General features: G+C 39.4%; 1 protein-coding gene and 1 pseudogene across 1 annotated transcript; both read right to left on the reverse strand.

Annotated features, from left to right (window-relative positions):
* The window catches only part of LOC129644521 (gamma-enolase-like), a 32,640-nt pseudogene extending 17,491 nt beyond the window's left edge, over window positions 1-15,149 (reverse strand).
* A 3,625-nt stretch (window positions 15,150-18,774) lies between these two features.
* On the reverse strand, window positions 18,775-19,577 carry LOC129644986 (craniofacial development protein 2-like; the record flags this gene model as incomplete). Its single annotated transcript, XM_055570361.1, is given in 2 exon segments — window positions 18,775-19,142; window positions 19,145-19,577. Coding segments are annotated over 2 exon segments (801 nt in total), but the record flags the coding sequence as incomplete, so codon positions are not given.
* Window positions 19,578-26,249: the final 6,672 nt, after the last annotated feature.

Below are 26,249 nucleotides of genomic sequence, written 5' to 3' on the forward strand. Positions count from 1 at the left end.
AGCCTCAACTACTGAAGCCTGTGCACCCTGGAGCCACAAGAGAAGAGAGGCCACTGCAATGAGAAGCCTGCACACCTCAGCTAGAGAGCAGCCCCTGCTCTCCACAACTAGAGAAAGGCCCGAGCAGCAGCAAAGATGCAGCACAGGCAAAAATTAAATGTATATATATTTTTAATGAGGGGAGAAAATTTTACCACAGGAGATAATCATGATAATTAACTGAGATAACTACATATTGATACAAATATAACTGTATCAACTCAGTGCTAGTATACAAAGAAGTCTTGTATTTAGGTTCTCTAAAGAAGCAGAACCAACATGAGACAGATGATTGATAGATTCTTACATACATACATACATGCATACATAGTTAGATACATAGATACAAGGATAAATACATAGATATCAATACATAGATAAATACATAGATAGATAAACATATAATCAACAGATATATTCATGGAGAGAGAAAGAGTATGAAGATTATGGAGACTCAGAAGAGCTGATGGTATAGCTCCAGTCAAAACGCCAACAGACTTCAGACTCAGGAAGAGCCAATGTTTCAGTTTGAGTCCAAAGGCAGGAAAAGACTGATGTTCCAGCTCAAGCATCAGGTAGGAAGAGATCTATCTTAATTGTCAGGGTGTTAGCCCTTTTGTTTGATCCAGGTCTTCAACTGATTGGATGAGGCCCACCCACACTGGAAGGACAATCTCCTTCACTGAGTCCAAAGATTCACATGTCAATCTCATCCAGAAATACCTTCTCTCACACACCCAGAATAATATTTGACCAAATATCTGGGCACCTCATAGGCCAGTCAGGTCAACACATAAAGTTAACCATCACTGCAAGATCTTAGTGGTTCACAAGGAGTATTCATTCTTCTTAGACAATGGCTACCACAAGCATGATCTGACAGCAGTGGCAGACATGCATGAGAACATGCCTATTTCATGTACAAGTCATATAAGCATCCGTTCACATCACATCTGCTAATATCTGAGTAGTTCAAGCAAGCCACATGGCAAGCCCAACATTCATAGAGCTTGGAAATATACCCACCTCTGGTAGGAGAAACTGCAAAGTCACAGAACAAAGGGCTTGAATGCAGAGAATAGAAAAATTGTGGGCAAATGATATGATTTACTATGATAACCCAGTGCCAGGCACATGTTAGATATCCAGTAAATTTTATTTGTATGTCTTTCCCATTTCCTCCATCCCAGTTCCACTTGCTGTTTCCCAAGAATTTTCTCATTCCTCTTTGCAATGTTCCATACTGAATAAAAATATAATATTTTAAAGAATTAGGATAATGGTATTAATAAGAAAATGCTCGTTCACTCTATGGAAAGTTCCATGTACTAGCCAAGATGCTTCCTTAACTGACCCACAGTATCTGTTAGTTCACGGCCCTGAGAGATTGTACAATCAATTAGGAATGTATCACGTGTATAAGTAGTTTACATCCAATTCTTCAATGTGCCCTACTTTGCACTTGCCTGTTTCAAATTTCACCTGCTGTTATTTTGCTCATTTAACTATGTTTGTTCCACAATTATCTAATCTTTTTAATATGTTCTGGGAGTCTTTAAAGCTCTGTTCTCATCTTTGCCCTGACTAAATAATTTATCATCTGGCACGTCAACAGTCTGGCCATTCTGCCCAGCTTGTCAGAAACTTCTTTGAAAATATGAACATTTCAAGTCCCAGTGTAGAAGGCATGGATGTTGTACAACTAATTTTGTTGCAAGCTGTGACCTGCCTTTTTCTCTTCCTTGTTTTACTAATCTCTCAGCTCATTTTTAAATCCATAATAGAATTTTACATCTCATCACAATGCTGCCCGTTTCTTTGTGTACTTCTTTCTGGAACAAATATGAAGATCTTATCAAGATGTCAACAGTCACAGTGAATAACTTAGAGCAACATGAAAATCATTCATAAAGAACTGAAAGTTTCAGGTGGAATTTTAATCTTTAGAATCCAATGTTTAACGTGAAGATGGGTATTTAACCCTTAAGATATGTTCTTTCAAAGGAAGAACATTATATTTGTTGCCTCTTCTAGGATCTCTCAGGGCTTCCCAGGTGGCTCAGTGGTAAAGAATCTCCTGCCAATGCAGGAGCCACAGGAGACACAGGTTCTATCCCTGGGGTGGGATGATCCCCTGGAGGAGGGTGAGGCAACCCACTCCAGTGTTCTTCCATGGAGAGAAGAGCCTGGTGGGTTATAGCCCATGGAAAGAGTTGGACATGACTAAGCAACTGAGCAGGCACACTGAATCTATCAGGATGTATAGACATGCTCAGGCACTTCATTTTATTTTAATTCTCACCACAACCTTACTAGATTTTTACTGCTATATCTTGTTTACAGATAAAAGAAATGAGTTAACCACAAGGACTTGACCAGAGTGGTCAGCAAAAATGTGAAACTCCCAATGGTGGATTCTGAAGTCTATCTTTCCTCTAAACCTCATTTAATGCACTTAATAACTCTTTCTCATTTGTCCGTCTATGACTTTTAGTGATAAAAATTCTCACCATCCCACAGATATATTGGGTATTAAATTTCAAAAATGAATTCAAGCAAGAAGACAGAACACAAGTTGTTTCAAACTATACTCTTCCCATTAAAAAGAATATATGCATATATATGTATATATATACAATATATATGTACACACACACACACACACACACACACACACACACGTATATATGGCTTCCCTTATGGCTCAGAGGGTAAACAATCTGACTGCAATGCAAGAGACACAGAAGATGTGGGATTGATCCCTGGGTTGGGAAGATCCCCTGGGGGAGGAAAATGGCAACCCATTCCAGTATTCTTGCCTGAAAAATCCACAGACAGAGGAGCCTGGAGGGCTACAGTCCAAAGGGTCACAAAGAGTTGGACATAACTGAGTGACTAAGCATGCACACAATATATATATCTGTAAAAGTGAAAGTCGCTCAGTCCTATCTGACTCTTTGAGACCCCATGGACTATACAGTCCATGGAATTCTCCAGGCCAGAATACTGGAGTATTCTTATCCCTTCTCCAGGAGAGATATATATATATAGATATAGATATAGATATAGATAGATAGATATAGATATAGATAGATATAGATATATATATAATGATCTACTATGGGAGTCTTTCCCTCCCAATTTGAAAATCAATCATTTATAATATTAAAATCTATTCAGGAAAACTATCAGCTTGATGCTGCTGCTGCTGCTGCTAAGTTGCTTCAGTTGTGTCCAACTCTGTGCAACCCCATAGATGGCAGCCCACCAGGCACCCCCATCCCTGGGATTCTCCAGGCAAGAACACTGGAGTGGGTTGCCATTTCCTTCTCCAATGCATGAAAGTGAAAAGTGAAAGTGAAGTCGCTCAGTCATGTCCGACTCTTAGCAATCCCATGGACTGCAGCCTACCAGGCTCCTCCATCCATGGGATTTTCCAGGCAGGAGTATTGGAGTGGGGTGCCATTGCCTTCTCCGATCACCTTGATATCAATCTCCAAATTCACTAGGCTATTTCTTGTTCTCATTGTATACTATCTCCAGATATTTTTAGTCATACATTCTTATTAGTAAAAATTTTTGCATATCTATCTTCAAAACAAGTTTATTGATTTACACATCATTTACCTGGACTACTTTGATCCACATGTTATATGTTTCACAAAGCTGATGTTTTTCTTATTTTTAGAGAACACATGTAACAAAGTTTTAGTATCTTTTCCTCCACCATTAAGTGAGACGAAAGATAGTTAGAGACCAGTGCTAAATTGTAAGCTTCTTGAGGTCCTCAATAGAATCTTATTTGCCTCTGACTTTGCGAGACTGCATGGCCCAGAGGATATGTCCAAGGTCAGTAGCAGCAACCTTGAGGAGATACCCTACGTTCAAGGTAAGAGAAACCTCAGTAAGATGGTAGGTGCTAAAAGAGGGCATCAGAGGGCAGACGACTGAAAGCACAATCACAGAAAACTAACCAATTAATCACATGGATACAACCTTGTCTAACTCAATGAAACTAAGCCATGCTGTGTAGGATCACCCAAGACGGACGGGTCTTGGTGGAGATTTCTGACAAATGGTGGTCCACTGGAGAAGGCAATGGCAAACCACTTCAGTATTCTTGCCTTGAGAACCCTATGAACAGTATGAAAAGGCAAAAAGATAGGACACTGAAAGATGAACTCCCCAGGTTGTAGGTGCCCAATATGCTACTGGAGATCAGTGGAGAAATAACTCCAGAAAGAATGAAGAGATGGAGCCAAAGCAAAAACACCACCCAGTTGTGGATGGGACTGGTGATAGAAGCAAGGTCTGAAGCTGTAAAGAGAAATATAGCATAGGAACCTGGAATGTCAGGTCCATGAATAAAGGCAAATTGGAAGAGGTCAAACAAGAGATGGCAAGAGTGAACATCAACATTCTAGGAATCAGCGAACTAAAATGGAATGGAATGGGTGAATTTAACACAGATGACCATTATATTTACTATTGTGGGCAAGAATCCCTTAGAAGAAATGGAGTAGCCATCATGGTCAACAAGAGAGACCGAAATGCAGTACTTGGCTGCAGCCTCAAAAACAGCAGAATGATCTCTGTTCGCTTCCAAGGCAAACCATTCGATATCACAGTAATCCAAGTCTATGCCCCAACCAGTAATGCTGAAGAAGCTGAAGTTGAATGGTTCTATGAAGACGTACAACACCTTCTAGAACTAACACCCAAAAAAGATGTCCTTTTCATTATAGGGGACCAGAATGCAAAAGTAGGAAGTCAAGAAACACCTACAGTAACAGGCAAATTTGGCCTTGGAGTACAGAATGAAGTAGGGCAAAGGCTAACAGGATTTTTCCAAGCGAACGCACTGGGCATTGCAAACACCATCTTTCAACAACACAAGAGAAGACTCTATACATGGACATCACCAGATGTCCAACAGCAAAATCAGATTGATTATATTCTTTGCAGCCAAAGATGGAGAAACTCTATACAGTCAGCAAAAACAAGACCAGGAGCTGACTGTGGCTCAGATCATGAACTCCTTATTGCCAAATTCAGAATGAAATTGAAGAAAGAAGGGAAAACCACTAGACCATTCAGGTATGACCTAAATCAAATCCCTTATGACTATACAGTGGAAGTGAGAAATAGATTTAAGGGCCTAGATCTGATAGACAGAGTGCCTGATGAACTATGGACAAAAGTTCATGACACTATACAGGAGACAGAGATCAAGACCATCCCCAAGAAAATGAAATGTAAAAAAAGCAAAATGGCTGTCTAAGGAGGTCTTACAGATAGCTGTGGAAAGAAGTGAAAATAAAAGCAAAGGAGAAAAGGAAAGATATACCCATTTGAATGCAGAGTTCCAAAGAATAGCAAGGAGAGATAAGAAAGCCTTCCTCAGTGATCAATGCAAGGAAATAGAGGAAAAGAATAGAATGGGAAAGACCAGGGATCTCTTCAAAATATCAGAGACACCAAGGGAACATTTCATGCAAAGATGGGCTTGATAAAGGACAGAAATGGTATGGACCTAACAGAAGCAGAAGATATTAAGAAGAGGTGGCAAGAATACACAGAACAACTGTACAAAAGAGATCTTCATGACCCAGATAATCACGATGGTGTGATCACTGACCTAGAGCCAGACATCCTGGAATGTGAAGTCAAGTGGGCCTTAGAAACCATCACTACGAACAAAACTAGTGGAGGTGATGGAATTCCAGTTGAGCTATTTCAAATCCTGAAAGATGATACTGTGAAAGTGCTCCACTCAATATGCCAGCAAATTTGGAAAACTCAGCAATGGCCACAGGACTAGAAAAGGTTAGTTTTCATTCCAATCCCAAAGAAAGGCAATGCCAAAGAATGCTCAAACTACCACACAACTGCACTCATTTCACATGCTAGTAAAGTGATGCTCAAAATTCTCCAAGCCAGGCTTCAACAGTACATAAAACATGAACTTTTAGATGCTCAAGCTGGATCTAGCAAAGGCAGAGGAACCAGAGATCAAATTGCCAACATCCCCTGGATCATTGAAAAAGCAAGAGAGTTCCAGAAAAATATCTATTTCTGCTTTATTGACTATGCCAAAGCCTTTGACTGTGTGGATCACAATAAACTGTGGAAAATTCTGAAAGAGATGGTAATACCAGACCACCTGACCTGCCTCCTGAGAAGTCTGTATGCAGGTCAGAAAGCAGCAGTAGGAACTGGACGTGGAACAACAAACTGGTTCCAAATAGGAAAAGGATTACATTAAGGCTGTATACTGTCACTCTGCTTATTTAACTTCTATTCAGAGTACATCATGAGAAACACTGGGCTGGATGAAACACAAGCTGAAATCAAGATTGCCAGGAGAAATATCAATAACCTCAGATATGCAGATGACACCACCCTTATGGCAGAAAGTGAAGAGGAACTGAAAAGCCTCTTGTGGAAAGTGAAGGTGGAGAGTGAAAAAGTTGGCTTAAAGCTCAACATTCAGAAAACTAAGATCACGGCACCCGGTCCCATCACTTCATGGCAAATAGATGGGAAAACAGTAGAAACAGTGGCTGACTTTATTTTGCGGGGCTTCAAAATCACTGCAGATGGTGACTTCAGCCATGAAATTAAAAGATGCTTACTCCTTGGAAGAAAAGTTTTGACCAACCTAGACAGCATATTAAAAAGCAAGAGACAATACTTTGCCAACAAAGGTCCGTCTCGTCGAGGCTATGGTTTTTCCAGTAGTCATGTATGGATGTTAAAGTTGGACTATAAAGAAAGCTGAGCTCCAAAGAACTGATGCTTTTGAATTGTGGTGTTGGAGAAGACTCTTGAGAGTCCCCTGGACTGCAAGGAGATCAAACCAGTCCATCGTAAAAGAGATCAATCCTGACTGTTCATTGGAAGGACTGATGTTGAAGCTGAAACTCCAATATTTTGGCCACCTAATGCAAAGAGCTGACTCATTTGAAAAGACCCTAATGCTGGGAAAGATTGAAGATGGGAGGAGAAGGGGACCACAGAGGATGAGATGGTTGGATGGCATCACCAACTCAATGGAGCTGAGTTTGAGTATCTCTGGGAGTTGGTGATGGGCAGGGAGGCCTGGCGTGCTGCAGTCCATGGGGTCATGAAGAGTCGGACACAACTGAGTGACTGAACTGAACTGAACTGTGAGACTGAGCACAGACCTGGACCATGTTAGGCATAGAATTGAAGCTTGTAGGATTAACAATGGATAAGAGAGCTAATATTTTAGGAAAACATCAGAGCCAAGCCTTTCTTACACTTCTCTAGCTTCAGAAAGCTAGAGACAAATATCTGTTCAGAAAGCTAGACAACAAATATCTGTTGTCAAGGACATATGAGACCTTACATTCTTTCCCCAAATATGAATTTTCTCATGAAATGAATCTGTCTTGACACCATAACGGTCAGATCTCCATTTTAAGATAAAATGGTTTCTAGGAAGGGGGACTGACCTGAGACTTTGACATTTAATTTCAGCCTTTTTACTGGCTTAATTCATGCCTTTGCACAGGTCTCTCCATCCCTCTGAATCCCTTTTGTATCAACTATTAGAGAAGCTTAGAATATATAATTGTGAATATCTTTCCAGCTATACCCAACTAAGAAGCTGCTTGTAATTATTTTCTTGAAGAGGAGTTATATAGCATTTTTCAAAGATTTATGTAAATACTTAAAAAAATAAAGTTAATTGAACCAGTCTAATACTGAGAAAAGTTGTTCTTTCTTCTTTATATTCTTAAGTAAAAAAGGAGATAAAGCCCAGAGACAAGAAAGGATGTGGCTAGGTACAAACATATGTGTTGTAAGAGATACCATCCTTCAGCAACTCCCACGTAAACACAATGTGTATAGATTCCCAACTCTGTTTCCCCACGAGGCTTACCTTTTTGGTAGAATCTCTAAGGAGAGATAAAGACAATCAATTTAAGGCTAATGAGTGATGCAGTAAGAAACAAGTCATAAATTTCTTTATGCTGATCTGTTTCTGTTCAAGAAATGGATGCAAGTTGATTAAATTAAAAAATGCTATTATAAGAAAAGACCAAGAAGGGTGGAGGTTGGGAGAGAGACTTTTTCTTAGAATAGTTGAAAATTTCCATATTCAAAGAAATAACATTTTATTTATATAATTAAATATATCATGTAATTCCTTCTGCCAAACGTACACTGTATCTAAAAATTGTCTCTTGGCATTTTGTCAGACTCTGATGTTTCAAAGACTACACTAATGTGAAAGGATGAAATAAGTTATACTGAATGAATGGAAAATTCTACCATCAGATGGCAATTTTCTGTCAGAGATCTGCCCTTTATCTCCTAAATTAGATCTAGTTGCCTTCCTAGAAATGGCAACCCACTCCAGTGTTCTTGCCTGGAGAATCCCAGGGACGGGGGAGCCTGATGGTCTGCTGTCTAAGGGGTCGCACAGAGTCAGACACGACTGAAGTGACTTAGCAGCAGCAGTAGCCTTCCTAGAAATAAGCATTCTTATCAGAGACTAAAGCAGTCCCAAAACAAAAGAGAACGTTTAAATACTCTAGAGTTTAATGAAGCAATCTTCTGACTTCCCAATATTTATTACTTTGACAGAAAGCAAAGCACATATGGAATATAGATGAAGTAAAAGAGTGTACATTTTTAAAATCCTGTTTTTTATTCTCCATGCAATGGTTTGCATAAGGAAACTCCACAGTCAAATGTTCTCTCTAAAAAAGGCTGCTCTTTTACAGTCTCCTGGCAAATAAAGTGGATTGGGGAAGTTTTTCCTGGTTTAAATGTTGCATCCTTCACAGGAGCAGTTCTATGACTTTTCTTCCCATTCTACAATGTTTCCCACCAAGGATGTAAAACTCAGAGCAAGAAATTTCCAAAGCCAGCTTTTGAACTTCTACTAATAGCCATAGGCTCTCAGGACATCATTTGAGCATGGATAAGACAAAATTATCCTGTCTTTATATACTCCCTAGTAGCTCAGTCAGTAAAGAACCTGCCTGCATTGCAGGAAACCCAGGTTTGATCCCTGGGTTGGGAAAATCCTCTAGAGAAGGAAATGACAGAGGAGCCTGGCAGGCTATAATTCATGGGTGGCAAAGAGTCAGACATGATTTAGTGACTAAACCACCACCATAACATCTCCTTTGTATAGCTGAGTATACTGAAGCTCAAAAAAGTTACATAACTTGCCCAAACGCAGACAGACAGCAAATGACCACCATCTGTTTACCCCAAAGCTCACTATGTCATAATAGTATGTGGACAGCCTGCTTATCTTCTGGGTTTCCAGCCTTGTTTTCACCTTAACAGTGACAGAATAAAACATAATTTCTCTAGACACTCCTCTTATTTCATACAAGATAAATACTTTATTGTTGTTGTTGTTTTGTTTTTTTTTATTTTGGCCATGCTGGGTCTTCACTGCAGCACACAGGTTTTCTCTAGTTGCAGCACGTGGGCGTCTCGTGTTGTGGTGCGAAGGCACGATAGCATTCAGGTTCAGCAGCTGTGGCGTACAGGCTCACCAGTCGTGGCACATGGGCTTAGCTGTCCTGCAGCATGTGGGATCGTAGTTCCCTGACCAGAGATCGAACCTGCATCCCCTACACTGGAAGGTGTATTCTCAACCACCAGACCTCCAGGGAAGTCCCAAGATTAATCCTTTACTCTTGATTTGACTTTACATTGTGGGCTTTTTTAAAATATTTTAAATTAAACACAACTCTTTTTCCTCTAAAAACAAATCAAGCAAAGCCATGCTTCCTTAATGAATCCCACACCCACAAAATGTTGAAACCAGGAAGTAAGCTACCCAGATGTATAAAGAAACCCACTCTAGCAATAACTTTCTCCTTAAGAATTTATGGTGTTTTCATATCTATCATCTCATTCCTTACAACATCTTTCTATAAAACTTAATTACTGCATTTCATGATTAGTCATAGTTTCCAAAGACTGCTATTTCTAAACTAGCTCATCCAAAGAACCTCCAGGAGGAGAGAAAGATTTATTTCATCATCTTAGATTTAGCACAGTTTTTTCCTAAATAAAAACAACTGAAGGGTGGAGAGTATACATTCTAGTCGAATATAATTCTAACCCATACTTACAGCCCAGTGGCTTTTTACAAAGGAGTGCTTCTTTCCATTCTGACACTACTGCCTGCTCTCTCCTCTCCCTCATTTTCCTTAAAGAAAAGTTGGGGAGATTCTAGAATCATGATCAAGTGAATTTCTCCATAATGTTTACAGCATGCAATGCATATACACGTGCACATGTGCCTATTTGTTTATTTATTAGAAAAGCTACAATATTATGTCATAATTACAATATTGTGCTCAGGTGCTCAGTTGTTCAGTCGTGTCCAACTCCTTGTGATCCTATGGACTATAGATCACCAGGTTCCTCTGTCCTTGGGATTTTTCAGGCAAGAATACTGGAATGGGTTGCCATTTCCTCCTCCAGGGTATCTTCCCAACCCATTGATGGAACCTGCATCTCCTGAATTGCAATATTATGTCTTCTTTATTAACGCCTGGTGATTCTGCAAGCCCAGGCAAAAAGAATTTGTGTCATTTTCACTGGGATTCCACAAGATGTTAATTTCTCACAATTTTCTTTTCTTAAAAACTGGTGACTAGGGACTTCCTTAGCAGTTCAGTGGCTAGGACTTTGCACTTTCACTAGTGAGGGCCCAGATCCCACAAGCTGCACAGTGCAGCCAAAAAAAAATTTTTTAATCCCCCCAAAAATTAGTAAGCAAAGCAACACTTGCAATTATACAGAAAGAAATACTGATACCATACCTTTAAACATAACTAGGCCAGTAATTAGACTCCAAGTTTGATAATGAAATTAGCCTCGGGTGGTTTCACAGGTACCCATCTCATTCAACATGTCTTTAACCAGTGCCGGCATTAATTTTCGTGGCATTTGCTAGCTATTCACTGCAGCAAGGGAAAGCAATGGAAAGAGGTATCTTCAGAATCTCAAAAGTAAAAGGACACTAAAACTTACCCAAAATGCACAATTGTGGCCCCCTTTGTGGATCAGACTTACCTGGAATAAGAGGTCTTATTATGGTGTCCAAATATCCCCTTTAACTACCTGAAAGCTTTCACTTTTGTACAAAGGATGAGTAAAAAATAGATTTTCACCACTCATTATTTAACCTTATTATCATGCAGAAGATCACACTGATGCAAATTACCCACACTGGTACCAACTCATCAAGCAATGTTGCTCTTACTATGAAACACATATTCCACCCCTTTGCCAAAAAGCTGTCCCTGTGATTAAAAAGGATTCTTAGAAAAAGGAACGCAATCCACATTGAAAACGAGAACTATCACTGAGTCTCCAACCTTTTCTTTTTCTCAGATGAGAAAGATATGAATTGAGAAATATCTTTATTTTCTTCCAGACAACTATCAAACAGGGCATCAGGGAGAAGATGCATAGAGGCCTCACATGGAGAACTTCTTTAATTTGTATTGAACATTGTGATTATCACCAATGAGTTCACAGGTGATACACAATTTCTCTCTGTATGTAACAAGCGGTGCTGGGCAACAAACACTCTGTCGTCCTAAGACATGTATTAGTTTGCTTGAGCTGCCATAACAAAGCATTACAGATTGGGTGACTTAAACAGCAGAAATGTGTTGGCTCACAGTTATGGAGGCTAGAAATCCAAACTTAAGATGTCACCAGGGTTGATTCCATTGGAGAAGCAAATGGCAACCCACTCCAGTATTCTTGCCTGGAGAATCCCAGGGACGGGGGAGCCTGGTGGGCTGTCGTCTATGGGGTCGCACAGAGTCAGACACAACTGACACGACTTAGCAGCAGCAGCAGCAGCAGCAGCAGGGTTGATTCCATCTGAGGGCTCCAAGGGAGAATATGTCCCAGGCCTCTTTCCTTGGTTTTAGATGGCTGTATTCTCCCTACATCTCTTCATATTTTTTTACCTTTATGTGCACTTCCATGTCCAAATTTCCCCTTCTTAAGAGGACACCAGTCATGTTGCATTAGGGCTCACTCTAATGACCTCATTTCAACTTGATTATCTCCATAAAGATTCTATCTCCACATACAGTCACATTCTGAAATGACAGGGAGTTGGGACTTCAACATATGAATTTAGAGTGGACATGGCTTAGCCCATAATGAGACACTGCTAGCTAAATATCATGCACAATTTAGGGGAACTGTGCCATGTCTTATGCAGCAAGTTATTGATTTTGATCATCACCTAATTTTAATAAGAATCTGGTACAGATTGTTGTTCAGTCGCTAAGCTGTGTCCAACTCTTTGGGACTCCGTGGACTATAGCCCATCAGTCTCCTCTGTTCATGGAATTCTCCAGGCAAGAAGACTGGAGTGGGTAGCCATTCCCTTCTCCAGGTACAGATAGAGGAGTTCTAAATAGCATAAGATCCCAAATTCTGCCCTCAAACACTAACCAATTTAATTTAGAAACTGGATACACACACAAAATAAATAACAATACAATGTACTTGTGATGAAGAGTAAGATAAAATTTTATAAACTGAATGATACTTTCATTTCCTTTTTATTTTAGTTATACATTTATCAGCACAACCAAATGTTTGAGCAACAGCCATCACAGCCATGACTTAATCAGAATGATTAGACACCAAGTACAAATGGAAAAACCACCTGGAAATTGCCTTTAAGTCTAATAGGCCAGTATCAGAGATCAACGTACAATAATATATCAATAGAACCTTTATGTCTTGTTTACCCACTCTGAATGCCAGTTTCTACACTTGTGCTAGCAAGTGATACAGCTGCCAGCTGTTATACAGGTCATTTTATTTGGTTTTCCAACACCAAAACGTGTATTATACATTTACAAATATTGATGATGAAGTCCAGGAACCTTTAGTTGACATGGTCAAGGTTTTACCACAACTTGGCACTGAAAACAGGTCAAGATTTTGGGTTCTTTCTGCTTCTGCGCACTGCCCTGCTTCTCATAAAGTTGTAAGGACTGCAACTGTAGGAAATTCATAAAGAGATGGGAAAACCAGACCACCTTACTTGCCTCCCTGGAAACCTGTATGCAAGACAAAAAGCAACAGTGTGAATCGGACACGGAACAATGAACTGGTTCAAAATTGAGAAAGGAATATGTCAAGGCTCTATAACATTATCATGAGAAATGCTAGGCAGGATGTAGCACAAGCTAGAATCAAGATTGCCAGGAGAAATATCAGTAACATCAGAGATGCAGATGACACCACCCTAATGGTAGAAAGAGACATCAGTTTGCCAACAAAGGTCCATAGAGTCAAAGCTATGGTTTTTCCAGTAGTCATGTATGCATGTGAGAGTTGGTCCATAAAGAAGGCTGAACACTGAAGAGCTGATGCTTTTGAACTGTGGTGCTGGAAAAGACTCTTGAGAGTCCCTTGGACAACAAGGAGATCAAACCAGTCAACCTAAAGGAAATCAACCCTGAATATTCATTGGAAGGACTGATGCTGAAGCTGAAGCTCCAATACTTTGGCCACCTGACACAAAGAGCTGACTCTTTGGAAAAGAACCTGATGATGGGAAAGATTGGGGGCAGAAGGAGAAGGGGGTGACAGAGGATGAGATGGTTGGATGGCATCATAGACTTAATGAACGTAAGTTTGAGCAAACTCTGGGGGCTGGTGAAGGACAGGGCAGGCCAGTGTGCTGCTTCCACAGGGTTGCAAAGAGTCAGATATGACTGAGCGACTGAACAACAGCAGCAAGGACTGCAAACCTTGCATGGATAACATTGCTTTGTAAAGTATCTCAGCCCATCTGTACCTGATCCAGGCAGCTGTCTCATAAATGTGTTTTGTGGGCCACAAGGCCAATCAGTGAAAGGTTGTGACTGAATCAATAACAACTCAAAATGAATCTTCTACCAATGTTGGGTCAGGAGCTATCTACCCATCTTCTTACATGAAAAATGTACTTGTAAATTATATTATAGACAGCCCACTGAAAATACAAACAAGAATAAAAATATTGTATTCTTTGGAACCACTTCTGTTTCCATAGCCTTGATGCCATGTTTACAAACCTGTTGCTATAGTTTCGTAAACTTGAACAACAGGTTCCTACATGTATGGGTCTTGTTGCTACTAACTGTAATTGGCAAAACTAATACAATTATGTAAAGTTTAAAAACAAAATAAAATTTAAAAAAAATAAAATAAAAAAATAAAAGCAGACAACTTAAAAAAAAAAAAAAAAAGAAAGAACCTAAAAAAGAAAAGAAATAGACACGGAATTGAACAGTCATGGAGGAGAGAGAGAAATACAACAAAACAGTTATTGGAGTAGTTGATCTTACGTACTAGTGATTCTCAAACCAGAGTCGTCCTGTCCCTAGGGAGACCTCAGAATCACCTGCCACTATATATTATGTCCTAGGATGATGACAATGATCCCTCACAGCCTTGTGCTCTTTCACTAATGTATTTTTTCACTAGTGTAATTTTTCTTATCAAGAGTTGGGCTTCCCAGGTGGCGCTAATGGTAAAGCATCCACCTACAATACAGGAGATAGAAGAGATGCGTGTTCAGTCCCTGGGTTGGGAAGATCCCCTGGAGAAGGGCATAGCAGTTCACTTCAGTATTTGTCTGGAGAATTCCATGGACAGAGGAGCCTGGCAGGCTACATTCCATAGGGTCAAAAAGAGTCAGACACGACCAGAGTGACTTAGCACGAATGCATGCTTATCACGAGGTGTGCCTATTTCCACTCCACTTAAAGCTGGGCTGTCCCTCTGACTTATTTTGACTTTGGCGCCTTCTGAGTTTTGGACCTACATCCTAAGAGAACTTACAACATCTGTTTTTACCTTCTTGGAAGCCAGATACCATGGAAAAAAGCTGAGGTGGAATGATGAAGTACCATGTGGACAGAGAATGCTCCCAGCCCCCTAGGCATCTTTAACAAGGCCCCAGATATGATGGTTTGACTGAAGTCATCTTGGACCTTCCTACCTCCCAGCTGCCGGCTGAACGCACAGCTGAGTGCAGCAACCTGAGCGAGCTCAGGGAACACTAACAGAAGATCCATTACGCCAAACCACACGATCATGAGAAATTAAATGGTTGTTGCTTAAAACCACTCAGTTTGGGAATGATTTGCAACAAGAATAAATACCCATAACACCTGAGAGCTTTTCTGAAAAACCCACGCACCCCTAACTTCCTCCCTTGAACTCTGTTGTACTACTTACCTTCCTAGGAACTTGAGATTTATCAAGTAAGAATCAATAACATGACCTTTTCTTGCTCTCAGTTTGTTCAAGCGAAGATAATTAGCCATAGTACAAGCCACCTTGCGGTAAGTGCCGAAGTATAAATGTGCAAGAATTTTGTTCTTTATCAGAAGTGACCTTCACCCCTGTCAAAAAAGTTGAGAATTTCTGCTTCAAAGAACCACTGAAAATTATTCTCATTCAACAATATTAAAAAAAAAATCAAACCGATTTTAAAAATGGGCAAAAGACTTGACATTTCTCCAAAGAACATAATCAAATGGCCAAAAAGCATGTGACAAGATGATTAACATTGCTAGTTATAAGGGAAATGTGCATTAAAACCATAATAAAATGCCACCTCACATCCATTAAGATAGCTACTATCAAAAAAAAGAAAAGAAAAGAACAAGTGTTGACAAGGATGTGGAAAAATTGGATCTCTTGAGTATAGTTGGTGGGAATATAGGATGATGCATGTAATGTGGAAGTATGGTGGTTCTGAAAAAATTAAATACAGAACTTCCATATGACCCAGCAATTCTCCTTCTAGGTATATATCTGGAAAAAAAATGAAAACACTAATTTGAAAAGACTGGTGCACCATGAGGTTCATAGTAGCACTACTTACAATAGCCAAGATTATGGAAGTAAGCCCAAGGGGCCATCCCAGACAATGAATAAAAAATATGTGATATATAAATATAGATACATACATAATAGAATATTCTTCAGCCATAAAAATAATTAAATTATATCATTTGAAACAACATGGATAGACTTAAAGAATAATATGCTTAGTCAAATAAGACAAATACTGTATGGTATCACTTATATGTGGAATCTAAAAAATAAACAGCAAATATATGTAGTAAAACTGAAACAGACTCATAGATATACAAAGTAAACTAGTGGTTACCAGAGTGGAGATAGTGGAAGAGGAAAGTTAGGATATGGGATTAAGAGATACAAATTACTCTGTGTTAAACAGATAAGCAACAAGAAAATGGCTGTAAGTTCATTTCCTGTGCTGTTTATATATGCTATGTATACAGATAGCACAGGGAATTACAGCACTATCAGGTGATAACTTTTCAGTTCAGTTCAGTCGCTCAGTCCTGTCCAACTCTTTGTGACCCCATGGATTGCAGCACAATAGGCTTCCCTGTCCATCACCAAATCCTGGAGCTCATTCAAATTAATGTCCATCGAGGTAGTGATGACATCCAACTATCTCATCCTCTGTCATCCCCTATTCCTTCGGCCTTCAATCTTTCACAACCTCAGGGTCTTTTCAAATGAGTCAGTTCTTTGCATCAGGTGGCCAAAGTATTGGAGTTTCAGCTTCAGCATCAGTCCTTCCAATGAATACTCAGGACTGATTTCCTTTAGGATAGACTGGTTGGATATCCTTGCAGTCTAAGGGACTCTCAAGAGACTTCTCCAACACCATAGTTCAAAAGCATCAATTCTTTGGCACTCAGCTTTCTTTATGGTCCAACTCTCACATCCATACCTGACTACTGGAAAAACCATAGCTTTGCCTAGATGGACCTTTGTTGGCAAAGTAATGTCTCTGTTTTCTAATATGCTATCTAGGTTGGTCATAGCTTTTCTTCCAAGGAGCAAGTGTCTTAATTTAATGGCTGCAGTCACCATCTGCAGTAATTTTGGAGCCCAAAATTATAAAGTCTCTCACTGTTTCCATTGTTTCCACAACTATTTGCCATGAAGTGATGGGACCAGATGCCCTGATCTTAGTTTTCTGAATGTTGAGTTTTAAGCCAACTTTTTCACTCTCCTCTTTCACTTTCACAAGAGGCTCTTTAGTTCTTCTTAGCTTTCTGCAATAAGGGTGGTGTCATCTGCATATCTGCTGCTGCTGCTGCTGCTGCTAAGTCACTTCAGTCGTGTCCGACTCTGTGCGACCCCAGAGATGGCAGCCCACCAGGCTCCCCCGTCCCTGGGATTCTCCAGGCAAGAACACTGGAGTGGGTTGCCACTTCCTTCTCCAATGCGTGAAAGTGAAAAGTGAAAAGTGAAAGTGAAATCGCTCAGTCTGTCCAATTCCTAGCGACCCCATGGACTGTAGCCCACCAGGCTCCTCTGTCCATGGGATTTTCCAGGCAAGAGTACTGGAGTGGGGTGCCATTGCCTTCTCTGCTGCATATCTGAGGTTATTGATATTTCTCCCAGAAATCTTGATTCCAGCTTGTGCTTCATCCAGCCCAGCATTTCGCAAGATGTACTCTACATATAAGTTAAATAAGCAGGGTGACAATATGCAGCCTTTCCTGATTTGGAACCAGTCTGTTGTTCCATGTCCAGTTCTAACTGTGGCTCCTTGACTTGTAGACAGATTTCTCAGGTGGCAGGTCAGGTGGTCTGGTATTCCCATCTCTTGAAGAATTTTCCACAGTTTGTTGTGATCCAGACAGTCAAAGGCTTTGGCATAGTCAATAAAGGAGAAGATGTTTTTCTGGAACTCTCTTGCTTTTTCGATGATCCAACAGATGTTGGCAATTCGATCTCTGGTTCCTCTGTTTTATCTAGATACAGCTTGAACATCTGGAAGTTCACAGCTCACATACTGTTGAAGCCTGGCTTGGAGAATGTTGAGCATTACTTTGCTAGCATGTGAGATGAGTGCAATTGTGTGGTAATTTAAACATGCTTTGGCATTGCCTTTTTTGGGGATTGGAATGAAAAATGACCTTTTCCAGTCCTGTGGTCACTGCTGAGTTGTCCAAATTTCCTGGCATATTGAGTGCAGCACTTTCACAACATCATCTTTAGGATTTGAAATAACTGGAATTCCATCACCTCTACTAGCTTTGTTCGTAGTGATGCTTTCTAAGGCACACTTGACTTCACATTCCAGGATATCTGGCTCTAGGTGAGTGATCACACCATCTTGATTATCTGGGTCATGAAAATCTTTTTTGTATAGTTCTTCTGTATAATCTTGCCACCTCTTCTTAATATCTTCTGCTTCTGTTAGGTCCATACCATTTCTGTCCTTTATCGAGCCCATCTTTGCATGAAATGTTCCCTTGGTATCTCTAATTTTCTTGAAGAGATCTCTAGTCTTTCCCATTCTGTTGTTTTCCTCTATTTCTTTGCATTGATCGCTGAGAAAGGCTTTCTTCTCTCTTATTGCTATTCTTTGGAACTCTGCATTCAGATGCTTATATCTTTCCTTTTCTCCTTTGCTTTTGGCTTCTCTTCTTTTCACAGCTATTTGTAAGGCCTCCTCAGACAGCCATTTTGCTTTTTTGCATTTCTTTTTATGGGGATGGTCTTGATCCTTGTCTCCTGTACAATGTCACGAACCTCAGTCCATAGTTCCTCAGGCACTCTATCTGTCAGATCTAGTCCCTTAAACCTATTTCTCACTTCCACTGTATAATCATAAGGGATTTGATTTAGGTCATACCTGAATGGTCTAATGGTTTTCCCTTCTTTCTTCAATTTCATTCTGAATTTGGCAATAAGGAGTTCACGATCTAAGCCACAGTCAGCTCCTGGTCTTGTTTTTGTTGACTGTATAGAGCTTCTCCATCTTTGACTGCAAAGAATATAATCAATCTGATTTCGGTGTTGACCATCTGGTGATGTCCATGTACAGAGTCTTCTCTTGTGTTGTTGGAAGAGGGTGTTTGTTATGACCAATGCATTTTCTTGGCAAAACTCTATTAGTCTTTGCCCTGCTTCATTCTGTATTCCAAGGCCAAATTTGCCTATTACTCCAGGTGTTTCTTGACTTCCTACTTTTGCATTCCAGTCCCCTATAATGAAAAGGACATCTTTTTGGGTGTTAGTTCTAAAAGGTCTTGTAGGTCTTCATAGAACTGTTCAACTTCAGCTTCTTCAGCGTTACTGGTTGGGGCATAGACTTGGACTACTGTGATATTGAATGGTTTGCCTTGGAAACGAACAGAGATCATTCTGTTGTTTTTGAGACTGCATCCAAGTACTGCATTTCTAACTCTTTTGTTGACCATGATGGCTACTCCATTTCTTCTGAGGGATTCCAGCCCGCAGTAGTAGATATAATGGTCATCTGAGTTAAATTCACCCATTCCAGTCCATTTCAGTTCACTGATTCCTAAAATGTCGATGTTCACTCTTGCCGTCTCTTGTTTGGCCACTTCCAATTTGCCTTTATTCATGGACCTGACATTCCAGGTTCCTATGCAATATTGCTCTTTACAGCATCGGACCTTGCTTCTATCTCCAGACACATCCACAACTGCATATTGTTTTTGCTTTGGCTCCATCCCTTCATTTTTTCTGGAGTTAGTTCTCCACTGATCTCCAGTAGCATCAACAAATGAATGGATAAAGAAAATACTGGGTATATGTATATAAATTTGTACATATATATGGAAAGCTACTTAGACATAAAAAGAATGAAGTAATGCCATTTGGAGCAACATGGATGGAACTAGAGATTATCAGGAAGTCAGAAAGAGAAAGACAAAAATCATTTATATGTAGAATCTAAAATATGACCCAGGGGCTTCCCTGGTGGCTTAGTGGTAAAGAATCTGCTTGCCAATGCAGGAGACATGAGTCCAATCCCTTGTCCAGGAGGATCCCACATGCTGCAGAACAACTAAGTCTATGCACCGCAACTACTGAGCCCATGCTTTAGAGCCTGGGAACTGCAGCTATTAATCCCTCGCACCACAACTACTGAACCCTGGCACCACAGCTACTGAACCCGCACACCTTAGAGCCTGGGCTGCACAAGAGAAGCCACCACAATGAGAAGCCCGTGCACTGCAACTAGAGAGTAACTCCTGTTTGCCACAACTACAGAAAAGCCTGCACAGTCAAAATTAAATAAATAAATAAAATTATTTTTTAAAAAGAAAGCATTCCTTAAAAAATAAATAAAGTAACATTTGGCACAAATGAACTTATCTACAAAACAGAAACGGACCCACAGGCATAGAGAACAGATTTGTGGTTGCCAAGGGGGAGGGGTGGTGGGAGGGATGGATTGGGAGTTTAGGATTAGTAGATGCAAGCTAGTATACAGGGGATGGATAAACAACAAGGTCCTTCTATATAGCCCAGGGAGCTATATTCAATATCCTATTAAACCATAATGGAAAAGGTTGTATAATTATAATTGGATCACTTTGCTCTATGACAAAAATTAACACAACATTGTAAATCAACTATACTTTCATTAAAAAAAAAAAGACATTTAGGGGTATGTGTGTCTGAACCATAGTGACTCTAGTGTGTCAGCTCCATCTTAGACCCACAATCCTACCACTCACTTCTCTATGTAACTGAACTTTAGCCTATTCACAAGGAATGAGCCCAAGCCCGATAAGTTCCCCATCTATTTTCACCCTTGCCTTTGTCTGATATGAAACCTGGAAGAGTGCCTTTTTCTGATACAGATGTTAATGGTCATGAGACACCTGTGAGGGAAGGAAAAAATCTCAGTTCCAGTCGGTACAGACATGTTTCTCACTTTATAACCAAATACTACTTTCAGTTTTGTTCCTTTTAAATCTTCCAATACCCATTTCGGTGCTGCACAGTACAGCTGCCAATGCTTCTGGATCTTCAATCTTCCTGCCCGATCTTTCCTGCCTGTACGTAATCTACCCACAACAAACTTCATAATTGTACTTCTTGGAGTTGTACACTTAGTTTTTCAGTCTCAAAGTTCCTTCTCAGTTCAGAGAATATTATTTAATATCTCTGTCTCTCAACAAGATGAGAGGGAAGCCTTTATGAATGGACTTACAAAACAAAAACTCTCAGCAGCCTCCTTCACCTCCTTTCTCCATATGATAAAACAGTGAAAAGACAGCCATCCGCAACCCTGAAGATATTTCTTATCAGAACCCAACCCTGTGGGCAATCTGACCTCACACTTCCAGCTTCTGGAACTGCAATTAGCCTCTGCTGCTCGTGAGCCACTCAGGCTTTGGTGTTTTCTCACAGCAGCTCACACTGACTAGGTCAGAAATTGGTACTCAGAGGTGAGGGTGTGCTGCTGTAAGGAATACCTGAAAGTGGGAAAGGAGCTTTGGAACTGGGTAACAGGTGGAATCTGGAAGAGCGTGGAGGTACATGCTAGAAAAAGCCTCTATTGCCACAAGCAGACTATTAAGGGCAGTGGTGCTGAGAGCTCACAAAGCAGAGGAGATCTCCAGGGAAAGCTCCAGCCTTCTGAGAGATGACCTAACTAGCCACAAACAGAGTGCTGGCAGAGGTGGACAGTCAAGGCTATCCTAATGAGGTCTCAGACAGAAACGAGGAACATGTTATTGAACAACGGATGAAAGGCAATCCTTGTTAAACAAAGTGGCAAAGAACTTGGCTCCATTGTGAAAGGCAGAGTTTGTGAGTGATGACATCGGATAGTTAGCTGAAGTGATTTCTAAGCAGAGTGTTTAAGGCAGAGACTTCTGAAAAGAATTGTTAAGCAAAAAGAAACTAAGTTCTAGTTTTAAGATTTGGAAAACTCTCAGCCTGTGGATATTACAAAAGATGAGAGCCCATTAGGAAAGGAACACTGGAGTGTGGTCAAGTGACCACTTGATAAAGATTTTAGTCTGAGTATGAACCATGGACCTAGTCAGCTATCTCAACAGAAGTCGGGCACTGTTCTCCAAGCAAGTGGAAGAATGACCCCAAAGGCAATTCAGAAAGCATCCGAGCTGCCAGTCCACAACAATTCCAGAACAACAGAGAAGGGTTAGAGTGCAGAAGGGATTGAATGATTCCAAAGTCAAAAGACTGGTGCCTGTGGGCCCCCTTACAGCATAGGCTGCTCTGGCTGCCCCTCCAGGGGGTTTAAGAGCAAATTTTAGCAGTCTCCCTGTGGGCCTCAGATGATGAAGAATCTGCTTGCAATGTGGGAGACCTGGGTTCGATCCCTGGGTCGGGAAGATCCCCTGGAGAAGGGAATGGCAACCCACTCCAGTATTCTTGACTGGAGAATTCCACAGACAGAGGAGTCTGGTAGGCTACAGTCCATGGTGTCTCAAAGAGTCGGAAACAACTGAGAGACTAACACTTTCACTTTCATGTGGGCTGAATGGACTGCCTCCACCTGGGTTTCAAAGGATGAGACTGTCTAGCAGAGTCTCTGGCACAGGACCACAACGTGGCAGAGCCCCAGGATCCAAGCAGAAAGCTGCTTCAGGGCTGGTCCACTGTGCCCATGGGTAACCCTGCCATCACAGTGGCCCTGGAAGGCACAGCACTGAGCCAAAGAGAACTATTCACAAACCTTAAGATCTCATGGAGTTTGCACTTACTCGGAATCAGTTGCCCCTCTTTTTTCTTATTTCTCCCTCTTGGGAAGGAATGTCTATCCTATGCCTGTCCCACCTTTATATTTTAGAAGCACATAACTTGTTTGGTTTCACAGAGTCACAGCTGGAGAGGAGCTGGCCTCAAAATGATTGTACCGTGAGTCTCATCCATATCTGATTTAGATGATATTCAGACAGACTTTGAACTTTATGCTTTAGTTGATGCCAGACTGAGTTAAGACTTGAGGGAGCCAGCAGTGAGTGGACTGTTGTAGATTAAATGTTTTTGTATCCCAAAATTCACATGCTGAAGTATTAACCTCCGTATGATGACATTAGAAATGAGGAGGCCTTTGAAAGGCGATTAGGTCATAAGGGCAAAGCTCCAGTGAATGAGATTGGTGCCCTTATAGAAAAGAACTCAGAGTTTTCTTTGCCCCTGGATCCATGTGAGGATAATGAGAAGTAACTAATCTATGAGGTAGGAAGTCGACCCTCATCGGGCACTAAATCTATTGGCACTCAGATTCTAGAATTCTCAGACTTCATAACTGTGAAAAGTAAATTTCTATTGTTTATATGCTATCTAGCTATGGCATTCTATTATAGTAAACCAAACAAAATAAAACACAGGTGTTTTCTCCAATAAATTTCTTTCAATCTAGTCCCATCTTGACATCTGCTTCTCAGAGAACCCAAAATAAATAGAGGAAAGGAGATAAAAACAACGGTTCTTATTCCTTTAGCCTAGTTTGTTGTTTTATTAATTGGAATTCAACATTCATTCAACAAACATTTTTGAGCACCTAAGCAATGATCCGTAGAGTAACCAAAATCAAATATCACAAAGGATTTCTTGGTTATGGTTCTTTTCCCAAGGTCTGTGGTTTTGTATTGCATATGAATGACCCAGACTTGGTTCAGTATATTTTTTATAGAGAAATATTAGTTCTCATATAAAAATAAACATTATATGATACTAAAGGAACAAAAATAAAGTTAACCTTTAAGGTTGTCCCAAATATTTCAAATATATTCATGTACAAAGAAAGAGAAAAGACTAAAAAAAAAAAAACCCAAGAAAATGAACGTTGATTTCTTAGAGGTAGAAATTATGAATTAGAATTTTGAGTTATTTTCCATGTTTATATGGAATATGTAAACTCTCCATTATATTTTCTAATTATCAAAAACTTATGCAATAAACATTTTGGTAATGTGCAAGATTTCTGTTTTTGAGGTTACTGTAGAAAGAGCTAAATTCTTTGAGGCAGATAAGAAAAGGTTACTTTCCAGTTTCAAAGACCTTGGCTAGACTCTTTTAGTGTGTTGCCATGGGAATAAAATAAAAATAAGAATTCCTATGACTTTTTTTTAAGTCTAGAAAGATTCATATACAGTGCTGAATCTCCTAGATTATCTGAATCATCCTTCTTCAATTTGATGTTAATGTTCCCATAAGTCTTACTGTTAAAACCACGTTTAAGAGCTCTTTCTTACAAACTGTACTATAAACTATGAGAGGCCACTCTCTTATATATAAAAATAAACACACCCCCAATGCTCATTAACATTGGAAAATGTTTAAATTCAATATAATTCTCAAAAAAAAGAAAAATTCTGTGACAGCAATGTCTGCGTTTGAGGTGCAGTTCTGTTCCCTTTCCACTACACTCTCACTTTTTTTCCTTCTTGGTCTTTCTTCATAAAAACTCACCTCTTCACCCTGGCTGCTTTTTTGCCCACAGCAATAAAGTCAGATGTGGCACAAGCCTGTACCTAAAAGATAAAAAGTAAAGGACATTACACTTTTATCCTTGGGAGATTTCATTTTGCTTGCTTCATTATGTCTACAGCAAGCTAGTCTTTCAACATTTGTGCCATTCAATTTCTCAACCAGAATCCAGTCAAGAAAGAAATATAAATTCTTTATAACTCTTGCCAACACCCTGAACAACCACTCAACTGGAGCTCCAGATTAAAAGACCCACTAGATATGGAAAAACATGAAGGTTACCATTAAAGAACTTTGGCACAAAGAAGTCATCAAGTAAGAAACAATAGTGTTATTAGAACAATGAAATAATTTTCTTTTCTTTAAGAAGACAAATTTCACTGCCTAGAGGACTACACAATATTTAATTTCAAATAAAGAGCTCTGGGCCAAAATCTCCAGCTGTAAACCCTTGCTATAATAGACTGGACCAAGATTGCTGTGTCCAGGTAGCTCTCAGCGAATGGTAAGAACCATTTGATTTTGTGAGAAGGGAAGTACATTTGGAAAATACAGAGTCAATTTTGGAGGAACTAAGTAATTTTTTATGCATTTCTATGAATTTGACTAGTGTGCCCAGTCTCAAATTAATACATTAAAAAAAGAAATAACTGCTTTAATTACACAAAACCAACTAGACTTTAAATGCAAGCAATCTCATTTCACAATACAGAGTAACAAAGGCAAAACTAAAGGAGGTCATTATTACAAGGTTCTATATTAATTACTCACTTGTAATATAACAAAACTGGACTAAGAATTAAAGAAAGCAAAATACTAATCTCAGCTCCATCCGCTAGCAGCTGTACGAATTAGAGCAAGCAAACTGAAATTCCTTGTCAGTTTCCTCATCTACAAAATGGTTTTTTTATACCTTTTCTGTCAACATCAAGGAATAATTTGATATCTGAATAAGAAAATGGCATAAAAGTGCTTTGAATATCATAAAGCAAGGAGATAGAATGATATAATGCTCTCTCCATCTCTCTTTCACACACACACACAGATCTCAGTTCAGTTCCATTGCTCAGTTGTGTCCGACTCTTTGTGACCCCGTAGACTTAGGCATACCAGGCTTCCCTGTCCATCACCAATTTATCAAAGCCAGCTATGAAGTGTAACTTGGGTGAAAAAAGAAATTAAAATATTTAAAAGAAAATTTAAGATATTTGTTATCTAATTAAAGAAAATATATCTGTGTTTTATGTTATTAATATTTAATATGATTTCAATAGAGAAACTATTTTATTTACTATGCATATATGATAAAAATAATAAAATTAGAACTTTACCATATACCATTCACCAAAATAAAATCTATTTGACAAAAACAATGAATTTTTTTTTTAAATTTAAACTAACCAGAAAAAAAAAAATAACTAATCTCTCATATGAAAAGGAAAGCCTTCTAAACATAAAAGGAAAAGTAAAAACTGTAAAACAAATCATTGTTAAAATATAATAATAAAAATTTAAAATGTCTGCATATCATAACAATATCATAAAAAATTAAAAGGCAAATGACAACATGTGGCAATATCTATAATATGCTAACAAAAGATTGGCATTCTTAACATATAAATAACTCAAAATCAATTAATATAAAGATTACAATCAAAAATTTGATGACAGTTCACAAAAGAATATAGTTAATAAACATATCTTTTAACTGTCAATTTTCACCATAAGAAAAACTGTAAATTAAAATAAAGCATAATCATTTTTCTCCTATGAACTTACAATTTCAAGAAACCCAGCACAATTATAAATGGCTGATGAGAGTTTAATTTGTTAAAGCATTTCTGAAAGGTCATTTGGCCATATAAATTATTTTACGTGTTTAAGACATT

This window comes from Bubalus kerabau, chromosome 2 (genome assembly GCF_029407905.1).
Source record: "Bubalus kerabau isolate K-KA32 ecotype Philippines breed swamp buffalo chromosome 2, PCC_UOA_SB_1v2, whole genome shotgun sequence".
Taxonomy (NCBI): domain Eukaryota; kingdom Metazoa; phylum Chordata; class Mammalia; order Artiodactyla; family Bovidae; genus Bubalus; species Bubalus kerabau.